A 14,504-nucleotide genomic window follows, 5' to 3' on the forward strand; every position below is an offset into this window, starting at 1 on the left:
GAACTCCATGTAGGTGTGAGATATGGAAAAAAGGCCTTTCATAACAAAACAAGGAAGCTAGCTGACGTGGGTCTACCCCCCCTTCCACACACATTTTGTCTCTTTCATTGCTTTATCTTCTCCTCCCTCCTGCAATTACGTTGCTGGCTTCCAAAACCACCAGAAGCATTTATGGTTAAAAGAGGAGGAAAAGAAGAGGAGGAAAGAGACAAATGGAATAATGGTTGCAAAGAGGCCTTCAAAGTGTGTAGATGAGGCAGGGAAATCATACCTATGGCCATTTGCCAAGGCTGTGCAGCATCTTGACGGAGAGATCTGTCTGCCTTAGAACGCAGAGAGCCAGGAACAAATGGAAAGGTGTGTTATCTACTGCCCGTCGCTCTGCAGGGGTATCAGGGAGGTTATGAAATTATGAACGGAACAGAGAGAGAGAGCCAGTTCTCTCCCTCAGCACAAATGCACGAAACCAGGACTCCGGGTCATCCGGTGAGATCGATGGTCACATGAACACATGAAGCTGCCTTCTACTGGATCAGAACCTGGGTCCATCAAAGTCAGTATTGTCTACTCAGACCAGCTCAGGCAGAGGTCTTTCACATCACCTACCTGCCTAGTCCCTTTAACTGGGGATGCCGGGGACTGAACGAGGGACCTTCTGCATGCCAACAGATGCTCTACCACTGAGCCACAGCCCCTCTTCTAAAGATGAACACAAATGAAGCTGCCTTATACTGAATCAGACCCGTGGTCCATCAAAGACAGTATTGTCTTCTCAGACCAGCAGCGGCTCAGGCAGAGATCTTTCACATCACCTACCTGCCTAGTCCCTTTAACTGGGGATGCTGGGGACTGAACCTGGGACCTTCTGCATGGCAAGCAGATGCTCTACCACTGAGCCACAGCCCCTCCCCTGGTCAATAGGTTCTGGGAAAACCAGAGAAAAGGGCTTATGCATCGGAAGGAATCCCTTGCTGTGTGAGGCTGTGATGCCCAAAGGCTTTGAAGGAAAGGGGCTAGACCACTGGCAGCCATGGGGGAGAAATGGAACCTCCTGTGTCAGTGAAGAATGCTGGTTATGCACAGGAGGTGAGAGGTTCTACCTTCATGCCTAGTTTGGGGGCTTCCTAGAATCGCCTGGCTGGTCACTGTTGGGAAAAGGGTGCTAGAGTAGGTGGACCTCCAGAATCTGTTCCAGCAAGACACCTTTTTAAGTGTGCATCGAAACTTTGCCATAGTTGGAGACAGGGCATGGGGCTATATGAACTGCTATCTGACTGCATTTTATTTATTTAATATTTTATACCCTGCTTTTCTCCTCATTGGGATCCCTAAGCAGCATGGTATAGTGGTTAAGAGCGGTGGTTTGGAGCAGTGGACTCTGATGTGGAGAACCGGGTTTGATTCCCCACTCCTACACATGTGCAGCGGACACTAATCTGGTGAACCGGGTTGGTTTCCCTACACCTACGCATGAAGCCAGCTGGGTGACCTTGGCCTAGCCACAGTTTTTTTAGAGCTCTCTCAGCCCCACTTACCTCACAGGGTGTCTGTTGTGGGGAGGGGAAGGTGATTACAAGCGGTTTGATTCTCCCTTAAGTGGTAGAGACAGTCGGCTTACAAAAACCACTCTTCTTCTTCTTCAGGCATCTTACAGCATTGCTCTTCTCAAATGCACTTTGTCTTCACAACAACCCTGTGGGGTAGGGAAGGCAGAGTGTGACCGCCCCAAGGTCACCGAGAAAGCTTAATGGCCAAATGGAGAGAATCAATCCCAGGACTCCTAGATCCTAGTCCAACACTTTAACGGCTACGCCACGTAAGAGCTACATGCATTTGTTTCTATGGTATTTTTTTTAATTGTGCTAAAAGGATTCCACTTCTACAAGTTGTAGGGGAATGCTGTAATTTCATAGAATCATAGAGTTGGAAGGGACCACCAGGGTCATCTAGTCCAACCCCCTGCACAATGCAGGAAATTCACCACTACCTCCCCACACACACTCCCAGTGACCCCTACTCCATGCCCAGAAGATGGCCAAGATGCCCTCCCTCTCATGAACTGCCTAAGTTCATAGAATCAGCATTGCTAACAGATGGCCAAACCCGCCCCTCCCCCCCAAGGGCCAGTAATTAGAGTTTGGGATGGGGACTGGCGAAACCTGGTTTCGAAGCTCAGCAGACAATACTGGGCCAGTCGCTCTGGTGGTGGGATACACTGGGAGAAGATTTGGCTTTAAAATCCTCTTGTAGTGCTCTAAGGGTCTCCGTGGCTGAATTCCCCACTAAAACCAGGAGACCCCATCTAATTCCCTTAAGAGCTCTCTTTCCGCCTCGCCTACCTCACAGGGATGCTGTGAAAATAAAGCAGAGTCAGCGAGGATCACATAAGCCACCCTGAACTCCTCAGAGGCAGGGCAAGATGGGCAGATAAATAAGTCCTAAACACCGTTACACCTTTCAAAGCACGGAGGCGTTCGCTCTGATTCGGACAGGGCTCCAAAAACCAGGTCACGTCTCCCCTACAGCTTATAAAGCTCTCCCTCTGTCCCAATAAAATCTTTGAAAGAAAGATGAATCGCGTCTTCCCCCACAAAGCCTGCAACTGCCTGTGACCCACCCCCAAAAGCCACTTTACTCGGTCGCTCTGGATTTTTCTCAGGGAATTCAGGTGAATGGGCAGCTGAGTGGTGAGTCTGAGTCGGGCCGGATCGGATTACAAGCCACAAAGGGAGTGAGAAGGGGGCTGATGGATGAATCTTTTTTTCCCCTGTATGGAAGACGGCATTTCCTGGGAACCTGTGCGTGCCAGCTGGAAAAGACAAGCATATGCCGCTGCCGTCCCTTCTCTCCTTTCTCTCCTCCCCAACCAAATTCTTAGGACATCTTTCAACGCATAGCAACATCCCACTCAGAAAAGGGATACAGTTGCTCCCATACTAGGTGGGAGAGTTAATGACCATCTTCTCTGCAGCAAGGGAAAATAAGAGAAAATAAGAAAATAGGAGAATTTGCAAGCGGTATCCCCCCCCCCTCCAAACATGTTCACGACTGTTGCTTTTAAAGCGCCAGGTACCAGAAGAACACCTTTGCTAAGATTTGGGGTGTGTGGGGGAATTGAGGAAGAAAACGGTCAGGCATCCCCACACATCCTAGGGGGGAAAAGATGCTCAACATTTCCAGATAGAAATGACGCCAGCCCTCAGATAAATTGCTGAAAGACTGAGGTGTTTTCTTTTGAAAAAACACCACACATTTCCAGCAAACCTAGATACTTCTGTTCAAAGAGGCATATAGCACAAGCCAACAAACATTGGGAAATGTGAAACGAAGAAGCCCGTCCTTATATTTTGGCAGGGAGCATCACACTAGATGAGAGCAGATCAGGACAGGTAGCCCTGTTAGACTGCCAACAGCAGTCAAGAGCCCAGTAACACCTTAAAGACTAACAAAATTTCTGGATGTTATGAGCTTTCTGAAGAAGGGAGCTGCAGCTCAAGAAAGCTCATACCCAGCCATAAATTTTGTCAGTCTTTAAGGTGCTACTGGGCTCTTGACCAGAGATTAGACAGACAGACAGACAGACAGAAGAGTTGGTTTTTATATGCTGACTTTCTCTACCACTTAAGGAAGACTCAAACCGGCTCACAATCACCTTCCCTTCCCCTCCCCACAACAGACACCCTGTGAGGGAGGTGGGGCTGAGAGAGCTGTGACTAGCCCAAGGTCCCCCAGCTGGCTTCATGTGGAGGAGTGGGGAAACAAATCCAGTTCGCCAGATTAGCCTCCGCCGCTCATGTGGAGGAGTGGGGGAATCAAACCTGGTTCTCCAGGTCAGAGCCCACCGCTGCAAACCGCTGCTCTTAATCACTACACCACTCTGGCTCTGAGATAGATAGATAGGATAGATAGATTGGATGGATAGGATAGATTGGATGGATAGGATAGATGGATAAATGGATGGATAGGATAGATGGATAGGATAGATGGATGGATAGATGGATGGATAGATGGATGGATAGATGGATGGATAGATAGATGGATAGATAGATAGAGCTCTCCTTCAAAGAAGCACGGCATGCATTCATGTTCAGACAGCACATCACTGCAACAAGTTTACCAAAGTCCTGCCCGCCCCCACCCCAGGTGTGCACCCACACAGTCCCAGATGATGCAAGGTGGCTTTATTTTATCAAGGGAGAGGGGGGGGGGGGAGAGATGGCACGGAACACGTTCCGAAAGATCACCTGCGGAGCATTTTCAAGCCACCCCCCCCCCCAAAAAAAAGGAACTCAGGGGTCCCACAAACCACCCCACGACGCTTGCGACGGGTCGTCTTTCCATGCAAAAACGCCCGGGAGGTTTCGCCTCGGACTGGCCGCTCCCGACGTGCACATCTCCCCGCAACCCAATTCTCAAATCGCAAAAAACAAGCCCCCCGTGTCGAGTTGCGAGCATCCAGACGGAGGAAACGTGCACCGAGAGAGCGGCAGCTCCGAGGCAAAACCTCCCGTGCGCTGAGCCCCTGCAAGCCCGCCAGGCAGGGGGGCACAGGCGAGCGCGGGACCGACCTTCTCCGCCTTGGCCCGGCGGGCGTTGTGCACGAAGCGGCGGCCCAGCTTCTTGGCGTACCAGATGGAGGCGAGCATGGCGCGGGGGGGATCGAACCCGCGCCGCCCGGCAGCTCCGCGCGCTTCCAGCCGGGGCTCGCCTCCAGCGCTCTGCCGCCGCCGCCGCCGCCGGGCGGGCCAGCCCTCTCCTGCCGGCTCCGGGGGGGGGGGGCGGGCGGGGGGCGGACTCTCGGCCAGCCGGCAGCAGGGGGATCCGCAGCCCGGCGGAGAGGCGCCGCCTTCTGCGTCCGTCCGTCCGTCCGCCTGCCTGCCGCTTTTTACGCGGGGACCCCGCGGGAGCCGCGCGCCCCTGCCGGCAGGGAAGGAGCCCAGCCCGCCGCTCCCCTTCCCCTCTCTTCCTTGGCGAAATAAAGCCACCCTGCATCATCTGGGACTGTGTGGGTGCCCACCTGGGGTGGGGTGGGGTGGGGGGTAGGACTTCAGAAAACTTGTTGCAGCGATGCACTGTCTGAACATGAACGTGTGCCGTGCTTCTCTGAAGGAGACCCTTCGGATGCAATACAGGATCTCTCTCACGCACACACTCTGTCTGCCTGCCTGCCTGCCTATCTATCCGCTTCCAGTCTGAACTCCTGGCTTCTGCAACCAATAAGGGTTCCTCATCTGACCAAGGTCCACCAAGCCCAGCAGTTTGTTCTCTCACTGGCCCACCAGGTGCCTCTAGGAAGCCCGCAAACAAGACGACTGCAGCAGCACCATCCTGCCTGTGTTCTACAGCACCTAAGATAATAGGCATGCTCCTGTGATCCTGGAGAGAATAGGTATGCATCATGACAAGCATGCATCATCACTGGTAGCCATGGATAGCCCTCTCTTCCATGGACATGTCCACTCCCCTCTTACATAAGAACATAAGAAAGGCCATGCTGGATCAGACTAAGAAAGTCCAGCTGGATCAGACTAAGGTCCATCAAGTCCAGCAGTCTGTTGGCCAACCAGGGGCCTCTAGGAAGCCCACAAGCAAGACGACTGCAGCAGCATTCTCCTGCCTGTGTTCCACAGCACCTCATATCATAGGCATGCTCCTCTGATCCTGGACAGAATAGGCTATATATTGGCTGGAGATTGTAAGCGTGTATATGACTGAGAATGGCACAGATTGAATTCCATGGGGGTATGTTAGACCAAAGAACACATAAACTTAAGAAAAGCCATGCTCGATCAGACCATGCCATGCTCCTCTGATCCTGGAGAGAACAGGTATGCATCATGATTAGTATCCATTTTGACTAGTAGCCATGGATAGTCCCATCCTCTATAAGAACGTAAGAAAGGCCATGCTGGATCAGACCAAGGTCCATCAAGTCCAGCAGTCTGTTCACACAGTGGCCAACCAGGTTCCTCTAGGAAGCCCCCAAACAAGACGGCTGCAGCAGCATTGTCCTGCCTGAGTTCCACAGCACCTAATGTAATAGGCATGCTTCTTGGATCCTGGAGAGAGTAGGTATGCATCATGACTGGTATCCACTTCGACTGGTAGTCATGGTTAGCCCCAGCCTCCATAAGAACATAAGGAAAGCCCTGCTGGATCAGACCGAGGCCCATCAAGTCCAGCAGTCTGTTCACACAGCGACCAACCAGGTGCCTCTAGGAAGCCCACAAACAAGACGACTGCAGCAGCACCATCCTGCCTGTCTTCCACAGCACCTACTAGAATAGGCATACTTCTCTGATACTGGAGAAAATAGGTATGCATCACGACTAGTATTCCAGATTAGAGTCTGCTGCTCATGTGGAGGAGTGGGGAATCAAACCCAGTTCACCAGATTAGAGTCTGCCGCTCATGTGGAGGAGTGGGGAAACCAACCCAGTTCACCAGATTAGAGTCCGCTGCTCATGTGGAGGAGCGGGGAATCAAACCCGGTTCTCCAGATTAGAGTCTACCGCTCTTAACCACTACACCACACTGGCTCTCTTAACCACTATATCACGCTGGCCAGAGACTAACAGAGGTAGTTTGCTGTTGCTTTCTTCTTCATAGTAACGCTGATGTTCCTCGGTGGTCTCCTATCTAAATACTAACCAGGGCTGACCCTGCTTAGCTTCTGAGATCTGATGAGATCAGGCTAGCCTGGGCTACCCAGGTCAGGGCTCTCCCTTTGTGGGGCAAGGGTCAGAAATGCTTCCTGATTCTACCACCTGTTCCCAGGTTCTTACTCTCTACAGGAGTCATCCCTTCTCTCTGCCCTTCATCCACGCCTCCGCACCTGCAGTTACAACATTAAAGAGGAGACACAGGTGCTGAGAGACAGCACAGAGTTTTGAGATAGAGAAGAGCGGTTTTCTAATCTGAAACTTCTGTGCCGGCTTTGAACCTCAGCGGGTGACCACTGACCAATTAGCATCTCCTGGTCTAGCTAAAGGCGCCCAGGCAAGATAAAAGGACCTGGTACCTAGACAGGAGTTATGGAAATCTCCATATTAATTCCCTGTTCATCCTTTGGGCCTGTTTACTAAGCTGGTGAGTTCAGACTTCAAAAAACAAACAAGCAGAGCGGGGCCAAAACTTGCACTGGTGCCGAATAAAACCAGGGTCCTCTTCAGTAACAAAACAGCTTCCAAGCATACGGTTTTGTGAGTCAGCCGCATGCTCCAGTGCGTCTGAGAACCTGAACCTCGATTCGAAAAAGCTTACGCCAGAATCGATTCTGTTAGCCTTTAAAACTTCTGCTAGTCTTTAAAATGGCTGCTATCATACTGCCCTTGTACAAATTTTTGTTGAGTCCACACTTGGAATACTGGTGACCACACCTAAAAAAGGATGTCGTAGAGAGAGAGAGAGAGTGGACAGAGAGAAGCCTTTCTCCCTCTCTCATAATACTAGAAGGTGGGGTCATCTGCTGAAGCGGGAGGGTGAGCGATTCAAAACAGATCAAGGAAGTATTTCTTCACACAACACATCGTTAAATTGTGGAACTCCCTGCCCCAGGATGTGGAGATGGCTGCCAACTTGGAGGGCCTTAAGAGGGGAGTGGACATGTTCATGGAGAAGAGGGGTATTCATGGGTACTAGTTAAAATGGATACTAGTCAAGATGCATCCCTATTCTCTCCAGATCAGAGGAGCATGCCTATTATATTAGGTGCTGTGGAACACAGGCAGGATGGTGCTGCTGCAGTCATCTGGTTTTCCCAGAGCCTATTGACCAGGGACTACACCAAGCTGAATTTCAGTCTGGAGAAGAGGAGGCTGGGGGGGGGGGGACACATGATTGCTCTCTTGAAGTATATGAAAGGCTGTCACTTAGAGGAGAGCAAGGAGTGGTTCCTGTTGGCAGCAGAGGATAGGACTTGCAATAATGGGTTTAAATTGCAGGCAGAAAGGTACCAGCTGGATATTAGGGGAAAGTTTTTTACAGTAAGAATTGTTTGGCAGTGGAATGGGCTGCCTAGAGAGGCAGTGAGCTCCCCCTCACTGGCAGTCTAAGCAGAGCCTGGACAAACACTTGTCAGGGATACTCTAGGCTGATCCTGCATTGAGTAGGGGGTTGGACTAGACGGTCTGTATGGCCCCTTCCAACTCTGTGATTCTATTATTCTATCTGGAATAACTGTTGGAATTTGGGGGAGCCCAGGATGTGAAGCAACGCAGGAGCAGAGAAAACAAGCCAGTCTTTTCAAAAGATCTTTTGCTGGGGGAGGGAAGAAAAGAATTCATAATACATATTGATAAAATGAACCTTTTTCAGGGATGTGATATGAATGAATCATCTGACACTAATTGATTAAAAAGCTGGCAGTAGGTGGGCAGAAATGGATGACTTGATGTTGTTGTGGAAGGAACTACTTTGAATTCATAAGCTGGAGAGAGGTTGTGGCTTTGTGGTAGAGCATCTGCTTGGCATGCAGAAAGTCCCCGGTTCAATCCTCGTCATCTCCAGTTAAAAATGACCAGGCAATAGGTCATGTGAAAGACCACTGCATGAAACCAAAGTCCCAGGTTCAATTCCCAGCAGCTCAAATTTAAAAAGACCAAGCTGTAGGAGATGTTAAATATCGCTGTATGAGTCCAAAGTTCTATCTCTGGCATCTCCAGTTGACTAGGGCCAGCACTGACTGGCCCTGGAAAGCTGCTGCCCATCAGAGCAGAGAGTACTGAGCCTGATGGGCCAGTGGTCTGGGTATAAGGCAGGTCCATGAATGAACCTTGCAACCCAACGAGACCATTCATGGAGGTGCCTCCTATCTTTACAATACCCTTTGGTAGCTCAGTATTCTGATTGGCCGTAGCTCTCCGGTTATGCCCCCTCGCCCCAAACACCTATTAGATTAGGTGCTGTGGAACACAGGCAGGAGAATGCTGTTGCAGTTGTCTTGTGGGCTTCCTAGAGGCACTTGGTCGACCACTGTGTGAACAGTCTGATGGACTTGGTGTGATTCAACATGGCTTTGCTTATGTTCTTGTGTTCTTATGGATCACTGGTCTGATCCAGCAGTGCTCTTCTTACGTTCTGATCACCTACTACCTGGTCCTTTCAACTGGAGGTGCCAAGCAGTGAGCCTGAGACCTTCTGAGACGGGATGCTGGACAAGATGGACCACGGGTCTGATCCAGCAGGGCTCTTCTTACGTTCCTACGAATGTCCTTGAAATGATCCTGCTTAGCTTCCCGCTTGCTGATCTCATTCTGCTCCAGCCTTGCGCTTGCTAATTGGCAGGTGCCACTCGCATCACAGAACTTTCCTAACAGCATTAGGAGCACCGTAACACGTACGACTCGGAAGGTGGATTGGCTGAGTTCAATGGTAAATGGAACCTGCTCTGAATATATAGGAGGTCCCAGATTCCATTTCTTTTATCTCCATTGAAATGTCATCTGCTCAAGACTTTGGGGTCCTGCTGTCACTCAGAAATTGCCTGCACCAGGCTGAAGGTAGAAGACAACTTCTGAGAACCTTGTGCATTTATAGGATTCATGAACTACAGAAGGAGGAGGAGGAGGAGAAGAAAGAGAAGAGAAGAAGAGAAGTAAAAGAAGAGGAGTTGGTTTGTATATGCTGACTTTTTCTACCATTTAAGGAAGAATCAAACCGGCTTACAATCACCTTCTCCTCCCTACAACAGACACCTTGTGAGGTAGGTGGGACTGAGAGAGCTCTAAGAGAGCTGTGACTGGCCCCAGTCACCCAGCTGGCTGTGTTGGTGGGGAACCCTACCCGATTCACCAGATTAGCCTCTGCCGCTCATGTGGAGGAGTGGGGAATTAAACCTGGTTCTCCAGATCAGAGTCCACTCACTGCTCCAAACCACCACTCTTAACTACTACACCATGCTGGCTCCCTGTAGGGGGGAAATCAAGGAAATTTAGCTCTGCCTTAACCCTGTTCTCCCCACTCAAGAGACCCACCTGCCTCCATTACTGCCATGTGCAGGAAAGAAATCAAAACTTTTATTCTCGAGTTCTGAGTATTTATTTTTAGGCTGATATAATTGCTGTTGCGTTGTTGATGTGTCCACCGAGGGTTGATTTTTCCTAGCTATCTTTGATGATTCAGTGCGTCGTGGGTTTAAACATATCGTGCATTTGTCGGCTTGGTTTTCAGCTTTGAAGAAGAGTCCAAAGTGAAGCCACCTTGCCCGTCGCGTTTTGCCAGAAATGAAGGTTAAACGCTGCATACGTAAATTAACATTCTCGCAGAAAGGAGCGAGGCATCCACCAATCCTCTAGGTTAATATGGTATCATTTGCAATGTTCTAAAGTGATTTAAGCGCCACTCAAAGCATGTTCCGGTTCACCTTGAAAAGTGACACCCGCTCAACTTCTGCCTTCGCTAACATTTGACTGACGCACTTTTGATTTTCCACGCGGGCTGGAAACTGCTGACGGATGCAAGTTTTCCCGACAAAAAGCAGGCCTGGCAGGATTTTTTTTTTAAAAAAGAATTTATTGCTTACATTTGCTTTTGTTGTGACCCTTGGTAGGAAACAACAAGCGGTTTTTGAAAGGAGACAGTTCAAAACGTTAACAGATAGCGCTAATTGACATCGCTATTTGAGAAACTCACACACCCAGCCTCACGAGTTGCTCAAGGTGTATAGCCATGACCTGCATCTTTATGTTTTTAAATAGAGCTGAACGGGGGAAAGCCCTGACTCTCCATTTTTCTGCAAAGATTTTCAGCAACGCCCCTCCTTCCTCTTTTGGGATGTCCGACAGTATTCCTGCCCCCCCCCCAAAAAAGGAAAGGGTAATTTATCAACGTATCTAATTCTCGATGTGGCCCCATTTGTGGATACTTAAATCTAGAGATAGGGGCCATGGACAGGCAGGACAGATCATAGAATTAGAAGGGACCACCAGGGTCATCTAGTCCAACCCCCTGCACAATGCAGGAAATTCTGAACTACCTCCCCCCCCACACACAACCAGTGACCCATACTTCATGCCCAGAAGATGGCCAAGGTACCCTCCCTCTCATCTTTCTACAAACTTGAGAAACACCCCAGGATTGCAGGAAAATCTGAAATGCAAAAATAAAAATAAGCAATAATATAAGCAGTATAGAATCATAGAATCATGGAGGTGGAATGGACCACCAGGGTCATCTAGTCCAACCCCCTGCACAATGCAGGAAATTCACAACTACCTCCCCCTGCCACACCCTCAATGACCCCCTACTCCATGCCCAGAAGATTAAAAAAAAACCCTTCCAGGACCCTGGCCAATCTGGCCTGGAGGAAAATTCCTTCCTGACCCTAAAGTGACAATCAGCATTACCCTGGCCATGCAAGAAAGGGCCACGAGAGCCAAATACTGACTCATCCCTTCCTGCCCACCCTCTCATGATCTGCCTACGTTCACACAATCAGCAATGCTGTCAGAAGGCCATCTAGCCTCTGCTTTAAAACCTCCAAAGAAGGAGAGCCCACCACCTCCCGAGGAAGCCTGTTCCACTGAGGAACCGCTCTATTAGAAAATTCTTCCTAATGTTTAGAAGGAAACTCTTTTGATTTAATTTCAACCTGTTGGTTCTGGTCTGACCTTCGGCACTAGGGCTGTGCAAAAAACAAAAACAAAAAAACAATTCCTGTAAATTTTGGGTTTGGGTTTATTGAACCCAATTTTATTCAGGAAACCTGAAATAAGCCAAATACCCATACTGGTAAATGAGTATTTTAGCTTTATTTCCAGGTTTCCTGAAAAAATTCGGATCCATTATAGTATATATAAAAAGCTGTTTTGAGGTGCTTTGGGGGGCATTTTTCAAGGTAGAGTCACCAAATTTTCAGGGTAGCTGCAAGGGACTCTCCTTGCATGAACCCCAAAGTTTGCTAAAGTGTGGGGGGGCAGGGGGTCCAATTTTATGGGCCATTGAAGGGGTCAACCCCCTCCTTTCAGGACCACTGCTTGTTCATTTATATTGGCTTTATTACCAGTTGCCCTCAGTGACAAATCTGACTGGCTACCTATAGCGCAATCCTAAACACAGTGTTGTTGGTTTTTTTGCTTTCAAGTCACAGCTGACTTATGGTGATCCGGTAGGGTTTTCAAGGCAAGAGACGTTCAGAGGTGGTTGACCATTGCCTGCCTCCATGTCGTGCCCCTGGTATTCCTTGGAAATTTCCCATCCAAATACTTAGAATAATAGAATCATAGAGTTGGAAGGGACCACCAGGGTCATCTGGTCCAACCCCTGGCACGCTGCAGGAAATTCACAACTACCTCCCCATTTACACCCCCAGTGACCCCTATTCCATGCCCAGAAGATGGCCAAGGTACACTCCCTCTCATGAGGGAAGGCATCTTGCCAAAGAGTGTGTGACTGACCCAAAGCCACCCAGCACCTTTCCATGGCAGAGTGAGGATTCGAACCTGGGTTTCCCAGATCCTAGTCCAACACCTTAACCACTACACCATGCTGTCTCTGAACACAGTTGCTCCCTTCTTAATCCATCGAAGCCAACGGGCTTAGAAAGGCACAACTCTGGTTAGGGTAGCCACACCAGCCTGTTCAGGATGTGATCCTCAGTTCAACGGGATCACACATGTGAATAATCCAGGAAGGAGACAGCAGCAAAAGATGGCGCCCAACTTTGAATCAGTAGCAGCATGATCAGGAGGATGTAACGTAAGTGGGAGGGGGGTTGTCAGCCAAGGGGAGGAAAGGGAAACCGAGATAACAGCATCAGCAGGGTGAAAGGGGAACAGAGCCAGCGGGGGACAGAATAGGGGTCCCTTTACCCACAAGTCCTTGGGGATCCTCATTTGTTCATTATTATGGGCTTGATGGCTTGGCAATTTCAATCACTTCCATTTGAACCATTTTATATGGTTGTGTGAGAATTAGTACACTTCAGCTGCCCAGTCCCTACAAAAGCCAGATACATGAGGCAGATCATGAGGCCAATATTTCTTTCCACTTACTCATTAGCATTTTTATTAGTGAGCATAGTTCAAGAAGTTTTACATTAAATCGTGCTGAATATTAAACCATCAAGATTGATTGCAAGAGGATTGTTTTGCCAACACCAGCCGCAGCATTTTTCGAAAACCGCCCGTGAGTCCCCGGTTCTTCCAAAACACAAATACCACTTAGCGTAAATTTGGCATTGATTGTGTCTCCTCTCCATTCTTTTAGCCCATTTATGTAGGGCTGTTTCCCTCACGGTCACCCTGCCAACTGCTTTGGGGCTTCCTTTTGATTATGCATGCCTTTCCCGACCGTCAGAGGTCGCCTCCCTCTCCCCATGCGTTTCCGCGCATTTTGCCCGTGTTTTCTGGATGCTGTTTTAGCAAGAATCTGGAAAACGTGGGCAAAATGTGCAGAAACATCCGGGGAGTCTGAGGCTACCTCGGATGGTTGGGAAAGGCATGCATAGTCAAAAGGAAGCCCCAAAGCAGTCGGAGGGGTGACCGTGGGGAAACAGCCCCGCATAAATGGCCTTTTGCTTCCTAAGCAGAGTAATTCCAAAGGGTGTAACTTTGATTCAGATGGTATTATAAATCTTAAAAAAGACAAGCCCATTGCTTCATTCCATTGTTCTGCTATATATGTTTTTATTGCTATCAATAAGGAGATTGAATGTTGTTCAATCCTTCTAATGATTACTTGAATATAGGCCTTTTTTGCACAAAGCTTTTGCTGAAGCTGGGCATCTTGCCCTCGTCAGATCTAGGAAGCTAAGCAGGGTCGGCTCTGGTTAGTTCTTGGATGAGAGACCACCAAGTGAGTTCGGGGTTGCTACGCAGAGGCCGGCAATGGCAAACCACCTCTGTATGCCTGCCCTGACCTGGATGGCCGAGGCTAGTCTTATCTCATCTGATCTCGAAAGCTAAGCAGGATCAACCCTGGTTACTTCTTGGATGGATGATCATCAAGGAAGTCCAGAGTGGCTACACCAAGGCAGGCAATAGCAAACCACCTCTAAGCATCTCATGCCCTGAAACCCTGTGGGATTGCCGTAAGTCAGCAGCGACTTGACAGCAACAGCAAAATAACAGAAAATTAAATAACAGATGGGGGGAAAGCTGATGCAAGAACTTGAGCAGGGAACATCAAAGTCGTAACATCTGTAATGTGAATTGCAGGTCTTCCATTCCTGGGCATGCAGCTTGATTCAGATTGGAACCCGGGAGCACATGGAAAGGGGAGCTTCAGTCTGAGAGCCAGCGTGCTGCAGTAGTTAAGAGTGGTGGACTCTTGAAGAACCAGGGATGATTCCCCACTCCTCCACATGAAGCCAGCTGGGTGACCTTGGGCTAGTCACAGCTCTCTTCGAACTCTCTCAGCCCCACCTACCTCATAAGGTATCTGTTGTGGGGAGGGGAAGGGAAGGCGATTGTAAGTCACTTTGAGATTCCTTAAAGATAGAGAAAAGCAAGCAATAAAAACCAATTCTTCTCTTCTTCCTTGCCCCCATGTTATTTTCCTGACCT

The 14,504-nt window shown here is 49.2% G+C and overlaps 1 protein-coding gene across 4 annotated transcripts in view; it reads right to left on the reverse strand.

Moving 5' to 3' along the window:
* DLG2 (discs large MAGUK scaffold protein 2) overlaps window positions 1-14,504 on the reverse strand; it is a 970,480-nt gene that overhangs the window by 439,166 nt on the left and 516,810 nt on the right. Inside the window, exon 7 of one of the 4 annotated variants that reach the window (XM_056858113.1) lies at window positions 418-446. The exons of the other annotated variants lie outside the window; for them this stretch is intronic. Within the exon in view, the coding sequence (XP_056714091.1) occupies window positions 418-446 (29 nt within the window). The remainder of the gene's footprint in view (window positions 1-417; window positions 447-14,504) is intronic. 4 annotated transcript variants of the gene reach the window in all.

This window comes from Euleptes europaea, chromosome 12, assembly GCF_029931775.1.
Source record: "Euleptes europaea isolate rEulEur1 chromosome 12, rEulEur1.hap1, whole genome shotgun sequence".
NCBI classification, from domain to species: domain Eukaryota; kingdom Metazoa; phylum Chordata; class Lepidosauria; order Squamata; family Sphaerodactylidae; genus Euleptes; species Euleptes europaea.